Genomic DNA, 7,745 nt, shown 5'->3' on the forward strand with positions numbered 1-7,745 from the left:
ACAAGTCTTGTGCATTACCTGTACTGTTGTATTATTATATATTAAACAAGTCTTGTGCATTGCCTGTACTGTCGATGTTTTCACATGTGAGACTGATCCCTGTGGCCAGTTATCAGCTCAGCTCAACTCTTTTTCTTGATGACCCACATGTTAAACAGAGAAAGGCATTTTTTTTTAGGTCTGAAGAATTTCTTTAGAGCTCTCCAATACAAGGTGTAGGTGGGTGTTTCTGGGACAACATGCTTATCAAGGGACAAACTGAGGTTTTACACGCCTGAGTTTTGAGAGTTAGCAGCACAGCGGGCTGAGCAACGCAACGACAACCAGAGTGGCCCCAGGCAATATGTTCAGTACAGGCGCCGTTCCTCATGTTGCGTTTTTCATGTATAAATTTGAAGGCTGTTGTGGAAAGAAAGCCCAGCCTCGGTGCCGCGGACATGAATAATGACAATCTTTTCCTTTTATTATCAGGTCTGTGAGAGGAGGGAGAGACATCCATGTGGAATTTCAGAAAAAGTAAAAACAGCATTAATGCAACAAAAGAATGAAAAGTATCCAGTTTGTAATCATAGGGTAGACTAAATGTTTGCCTAGAGTTGGTGGAAACCAAACAAAAGCTGCCTCTCACAAAAGTAACAATGCAAAGTGATTCTGTTATTGGCTTTTTCACATTTATTGAACCCTTTTCAGCTGGTTTTCCATCCAGCTCTTTGTGGTACAAACAGTGTTTGCCCAAAGGTTTAAATACCTTTTGAATGCACAAGTACCACTTCCTCTTTACCAAGAGCCCCCCTGAGATTGACTAATCTAACAGCTTGTTCAAATAGGTGTGTTTATTTACTCAATACACGATGGTCCAGCGGCTTAGTCAGGTTTTACATTCATTTACATGCTGCAATCCCCAGACAATTTTCAACATTTTAGTTTGTGTGTTTTGACCTCAATCTGCCCCAACCTGAGCGTAATCAAGCTTAATTATCTCCTGAGAATGCCTCCTCGCTGTGGTTAAGACTCATTCGAACAAAAATGTACCTTTTTCACTGCACGTCAGTTTTGATTTGACAAATACAGGTGTATAGCAAGTAACGGTAAGAGTGGTGCCGTTCCACTTAGTAAGCCTTGTCTGTACCCAAGTTTGCATCCAAAAGTAGCACAAATATTAACTTCCAAAAAATCAGCAAATGGAAATTGGGTCTTTTCACCTGTGGTTATGCAAATATTAGGTGTTGGGTGCATTGAGATAAGCAGTTGGTGGCGCTAATTCAACATGATCTCATGGGAAGGCATATAAAAAGCAGCCACTTTTAATTATTTTAATTACATTGTCGATGGTCGTGACAGCTGTCGTTGACACTAAAGGTAACTGTGAGGCGCGCGTACTGGCCACCATGAGGTGACAGTTGTGACAGCGGCCATGACTGTTAGGTTTCGCCACTAAAAGGTGACTGTCACGCGGCATATCAACGAGCACAATACCCATATCGCGAAAGGCAGAAGGAGATTTTTTTTGTGTTAGTTTAAAGAAAATATCAGTAGAAAACTGAACTTTATTGTAAAATGTAACTGTTGTTCTTTTTTTAGTAGTGCCTTTTATATTCAATTCAATGTTCAATTTGTTTAATAAAAGAATGTTGGAAATGATTTCCTTTCATTTGTTTTAAATTCAACAAGCAATTTGTTGTATTTCAGCAGAATACTGAAAGCAGCAGAAATGCAGAACTGAGCACACTTTAATATCTGTTTACTAGCAAGGACTAGCACACCACAACAATATGTCGTTTAAAGTTTTAATGAATGCTTGGTTATAGAATGTTGAGCTCAAAGGAGTGGATTTGGATGGGGGTGAGATTGAAGAAGAGAAGTCGTCTTGTAGGTTGTTCCGGGAGGGTGAACTGGAGACCGGGTGGAGCGAGACTCAGCGTGGGGGTTCCATCTCAGGCGCTTTCACCCATGTAGATTTCAGACCCCCCCCCCGGATGGTACCTAGAATGAGAAATGAGAGAGGTATGCATGGGTTGAGTAGGAAGGGAAGAGAAGAGGGAAGCGGGGATGGAGGAAAGAGGTAAGGGGAATGTAGATGTATCGAAGGGAGAGGGTGGGTGGGTTGAGAAGTCGGAGACAAACAGTACTGAGCGGGTTGGCTTGGAATATAAAGGCTTGTTGGTGATTAGTGGTTGAGGTGTTGCCCTGCTCCTGAACCTAAGTTAATTCATTAACTTAATTTTATTAATCGCAAGTAATATTGTTATTGCGATATTGCGATATTCCACAACGTTATCGCATAATGATGTGTATTTTCGCGGTCTTATACAGCGACATTACCCATCTCCTCACTTCTGGAGTAGTTGCTCCGAGCGTGTAATATTGACGCAGATTGTTGATGGTTAGTTGAAAGCATGGTACTAATACAAATGACGGTGACTCAATGACTCAACAAATTGCTGTGTTATTTATAAGCCAATTTGCGAGACCAGGCTGGTTAAATCTCCAGTCAGGTGCCACAAACCATTGCAAAAGAAGAGAAAAGGTGCAACAACATGACATAGTTAAAAGGGCGGGTCAATTCCACACATTTCAGAATTTGTCAGACATTGGAGAGTGACAGCATTTTGTATCCTTATATTCCTCTTCATGACATAAAGGACATTGTTTATGTAACACTTTGGGTTTTGGTTCTGTACGTTTTAGTTACTTTTGGTCTTTTTTATATATGATTTGTTTTGTTTATGTTGTTACGTTTTATGTAATATAACATTCTCCAAATCAATTAACTAGTTGACACTGTCAATTGTAAATGAAGAATTGTACTTGTATGATTACATGTGACAAATAAAATTGATTGATTGATTGATTGATTGATTGATTGATTGATTGATTGAACATGACAGTGTTGGTTGAAAGGTGTGACAAACATGAGTAGTATGAGAGAGTGGAGTTGTTCCATTTGTCAGCACAAACAATCTACTCTACTTAATTTTGAAGGTCATGGTTGAATCCAATACAAACATTAAGTTATTCAATCTCGTCTCCCACTCAAAACCATGCGGCCATGATCATGACTGCGACCTTTACTCTGTCACTGATGGTGCCCAAACTAATCAAAAACAAAGTGAGAAAAGCCTTGAAATCATCGTTTGTCTCAAATTGTCCGTTTTAGGGAATTAAGTGAAAACTGGGACTTATATCTGCTCCAATTTCCAGGCTGCCACTTTTGTGCCGTTATCTTGATTCCTGCATTTTGTTTTAATGGGACTCTGGATGTGACAAGTTAGTGCGCAGCATCAATCACCTCAATTAGGCAAGAGGGAGCTCCGGTTATAGTGTGTGAATCCTTTATTCCTCTGTTTGTGTGTGTGTGCGTTGGGGCTGCAAGGAGATTCCTATATATAAAGTGAGAAAATAAAGTGAACTTCAAAATGCTCTCCAACTGGGAGTCCTATATCCAGTGCCTATATATTTGCTGTTTAATAGTTTATAAACTCTTGCAAAGGTCTCCGTCTGGATGTTGTCATTGTAATTTCTGTCGGAATTTGTCTTTCGGCACTCCACACATCTTTTCTGTTTTCTTCCCTTTCTCTTTTGTTACTGTTAACCGAGGCCGTTCAGCAGATAGGAGGGATGAGCACAATGTGAGATTATCAGACCTGTCTGCCATCTGCAAAGAGCCTTGTCACAATCTCTTTTCTTATCCATATTTCTAGGCCCTCAAGCAGATGGCTGCGTGCTCTCCTGTGTTACATCCAGCCGCCGGCCTCCACCAACAAGGTCTCCTGAAGGTCTTGTGAAGGGGCCAGGAGCAGTTCTAGGGTTTGTGCATGAAAAGTGAGAAAGAGAGGGGAGGATCGCGGTCTGTGTTCTTGTGTGTGTGTGTGTGTGTGTGTTTTGAAAAGGGATGAAGGAACCGCTGCCAAGCTGATGTCAGCGTTATAGGGCTTAATCTAACACGCCTCCTATGTGATGAAGACAGACAGCGACATGTTTGTCAATACTGAGTATCTTATCCAAAAGCTGTTGAAGCCCGAGCTGCCTCCCAAGCAGAGGTACTTCACTGGCTACCTGATGAGGGGCTATGCACCAAACCGAAACAAGGACAGCAAGTGGTACATGCCGCCGGAGCTGTACCCAAGCGAGCGCTACCTGATATTCTGCTCAGGCACGGGGTACGTGTTCTCAGGGGACATGGCCGAGCTGATCTACCAGGCCTCGCTCAGCATACGCAGGCTGCACCTGGAGGATGTTTACGTGGGGATCTGCCTGGCAAAGCTGCGCATCGACCCGGCGCCCCCTCCCAACGAGTTCCTCTTCAACCATTGGCGGGTGTCGTACTCCAGTTGTAAGTACAGCCACCTGATCACATCCCATCAGTTCCATCCCAATGAACTCATCAAGTACTGGAGCCACTTGCAGAGCAACAAGCACAACGCCTGTATCAACATTGCCAAGGAAAAGAACGGCAGGTACAGACACCGAAAGTTTCATGGAGAGAGGCCTCCATGATGCATCCTGTGACTACCAACCACTTACAAAAAAAAAAAAGAAAAAAAAAAAGTGAGATGGGCACACTGTAACTCAGTCAGTAGAGGGCATTTTGAACTCAGCACTATTCACTATATGGGGAAAAGCACATTGTTTTTGGTATTGTGTACAGTTGATGATCCAAACTATTTTTGTTAATTTGAGAAAAACATGTTAAGTAATGTAAACCTGTTGAGCTATTTCTAAAAGGAAGATGGTCTGTGATGTGGATCATGCACAGAAAGTGCTGCGGTCATTTAAGAGTGGTGTTTATGATAATTCAGGTGCCAACAGAAAGGTGGTGACGGTAATTCATGCTACAGTTAATGTGAAGGCTCTTCTCTAAAGGGCAGTACAGTATGTTGCACTCTACAAAAAAAGAAAAGGATATTTGTAGGATATATTTTGTAGAAAGTTACACTACCTAAATATGAATGAAAGTATCTTTGACATTGACCAGTTATGCCAGCTATGTAAACTGAACTCTGAAATACATATTTCTCCATGTACTGTAAGCACATATAAATAAAACAAAGTACTAATATTTACAAAGGATTGGCAGTTGAATTTAACATAATGTGGGCCACCCTATACAATTATTTTGGCAGCCTAATATGAGAGCTTGTGTTGCTAATGACATTATGTTTATATAGTTGATTGCTTTTAATTTGATGGCGCTAAATATATTTGCTAGCAACCAATTAACACATTACCTAAGTCACTTACTAAGACATTTTTTTAAATGATTCAGTGAATCACTAGTTTGAAACTACAGATAAACATAGTGATGGATTGACGAATAGTCCAGGATCCTTTACTGTACATGCCATTTGAAGATGTGATCAAAAAAATACATCCTTCACCTCTTCTCTTCTTCTTTCCTCACCTCTTTTCTTCATTGTTTCCCCTTTTATGACTAACAGTCATGCCATCTTAAAACACACTGTAATTGTGAACGAACCAGGCAAATAATGTGTATTTTCTACAACAAAGCACGATTGGTAATAAAAGGTAATATTGTATTCAGTGGACCTTGTAGACATGCATTAACTTCCAAAGAGAAAAAGTAAAACGTTCAGAGAAGTTTAGGCCAGGCACAAACAATGTGAAGACAATCAGGCTGAGTGATGAGAAATGAATTAAACATTGAACTGTTCAGTGTCCCCGGGGAACATAAAATACTCGGCTGCAAAACACCTAAGTTTAAATTTTAATTAAAAATGAATGTATATGATTTTGATCCAGATGGAACTGCCTGTTCAAGTGTGTGTGTGTGTGTGTGTGTGTGTGTGTGTGTGTGTGTGTGTGTTTTGAAAAGGGATGAAGGAACCGCTGCCAAGATTAGACTTAATCTAACAGCTACTGTATTGGCAGGGTTGGCTTCCAACACGTCTAATCACTGGATCATTTGACACAAATACTGCAAACCTTTTTCTGATCTAAACTTAACGACTGTCACCTCGCGGTGACTTTCGGTGGCTAAACTTCACAACTGTCACATAGGTGATGTTGACCACTCGCCGTAACTTCGTACGATATCATACAAACCCGCCGATGAGAATACGTTGAGCCAAGAGACACGTTTACATTTGAATACCTTTTTTTTACAAATAATACTTGTTTACAATGACTAAAAGTTGCTCTAATCAATTCTTATTCAGTTTTTTGGGGGGGATTTTTGGGGGGCATTTCAGGCCTTTATTTAAGAGGAAAATTGAAGACATGAAAGGGGAGCGAGAGGGGGAATGACTTGCAGCAAAGGGCCACAGGTCAGCAACGAACCCTGGGCCCTCCGCTCTAATCAATTCTTAAATAGTAACAATTGATCAAATGAGAATTATCACCTGATTCTGCAGTTCCCTTCAGCACTACGGAGGGTTTCAGCTGGTGAACATACTGGAGCATATAGCTACTTTTTTTTCCCTCAGGAGTTGGTGTAGAGCAAAACATAGCTAAAAAAAGAGTAAATATTGAACTTACATTAGCAAGGTGGCCAAAAACTTGACTCCAAATGAATGCTAATGTTGCTCCAAGTTGCAACTGTTTGGTTTACAGCCAGTGTCTTCTTGCCAAAAGTGACCAAAAAAGTCATTTTAAAGCAGAAATAAGCAAAATTATGAACGCAGGACTTTTGCTTTTAATTTAATTAAATGTCTTTATTTAGTTCTAATTTTACTCACCTTTTAATTAATACCTGTAAAAAAATAAACGGGTCAGAAAACTTTGTTTAATGTCTGTACTGTACATTTTGAGGACATGCATAGCTGCACAGATTTGATCCTTTGGGAGAGGCTTAGGTGTGTACGTTTGTTAAAGTCTAGAACAAAGGAATTACAAAAATAGATTGGTAATCTGAGTGTTAGGTCACTGCAAATGATGAATTGACTCACTACAGCCCTAATGCTTTTTTGACATTGGATCCCCTGCTGACACTACAGCTGTGTCCCAGTTCCATCCTATAAAGTATGCACTATGTATTAATCTGCATATGTTCTTGCAGTTAAAGCCTCTACAAGAAATGAGTGCAATTTGCCATACTTACGGAAAATAATATGTAAGTGTTAATGCCCGATGTGGTTAGGGTCAGGGTTCATTATCAGGAATTAATGGACGACAGCGAGGCCAGAACCATTAATTACCTGATAAGGGACACCTCGAAGGGTATTAACCTGCTTATACCATGGACACTTGCCAAATAAATTCTTTTAAAGACCATTCATTTATATTTCAATGCCTTTTTAGCATCAAAACCTTACGTTTTTTCAAACAATAACTTAATTTCCCTAGTAACACCTGAGTATTTGACTAATACATGGAACAATCATTCCCATCCCATAAGGTTCTTGAGCAATGCAAATGTCACTCCTCCAGAAAATTGGATGGACCCTATATACGACTTGCCACGCCTGGCAACGGGAGATATTTCTAGTCCGCTCTGCTCATAGAACACTTTGGCTCAGATAGCTAACGTTATGAGCCAGAAAGCTAACGTTATGCTAGCAAGATTCAAAGTCAATAACATTGTGTAGGTTACAGTTGACAATCAGTCAATTTCATTTAACAAAAAGACAAGCTAGCTATGCAGCCCTGTCATTGTCCCTAAATCAATAAAGACTTTAACGAAGAAATCATACATGTGTGACATTACCGTTGGCCGCAGCTTTGAAACAAAGTCAGTTCAGAGGGGTAGTGTAACTTACTTACAGCTTGTGTGTTAGCGCCATCCTGGT

General features: G+C 40.3%; 1 protein-coding gene across 1 annotated transcript; it reads left to right on the top strand.

Moving 5' to 3' along the window:
- Positions 1 to 2,049: 2,049 nt before the first annotated feature.
- LOC144523932 (beta-1,3-galactosyltransferase 2-like) lies at positions 2,050 to 4,877 on the top strand. Its single transcript, XM_078259902.1, has 3 exons — positions 2,050 to 2,062; positions 3,702 to 3,822; positions 3,942 to 4,877. The coding sequence occupies exons 1-3, from the start codon at positions 2,050 to 2,052 to the stop codon at positions 4,495 to 4,497; spliced, it is 690 nt and encodes a 229-aa protein (XP_078116028.1). The 3' UTR covers positions 4,498 to 4,877.
- The last annotated feature ends 2,868 nt before the right edge of the window (positions 4,878 to 7,745 follow it).

This window comes from Sander vitreus, chromosome 9 (genome assembly GCF_031162955.1).
Source record: "Sander vitreus isolate 19-12246 chromosome 9, sanVit1, whole genome shotgun sequence".
Classification (NCBI taxonomy): Eukaryota; Metazoa; Chordata; class Actinopteri; order Perciformes; family Percidae; genus Sander; species Sander vitreus.

What these genes read in the sequence shown, in the direction of transcription:
- LOC144523932 (XM_078259902.1), top strand. An exon ending in CTAGGGTTTGTGCATGAAAA is followed by an intron (nt 3,823 to 3,941) that starts GTGAGAAAGAGA and finishes GGGCTTAATCTA; the next exon opens with ACACGCCTCCTATGTGATGA.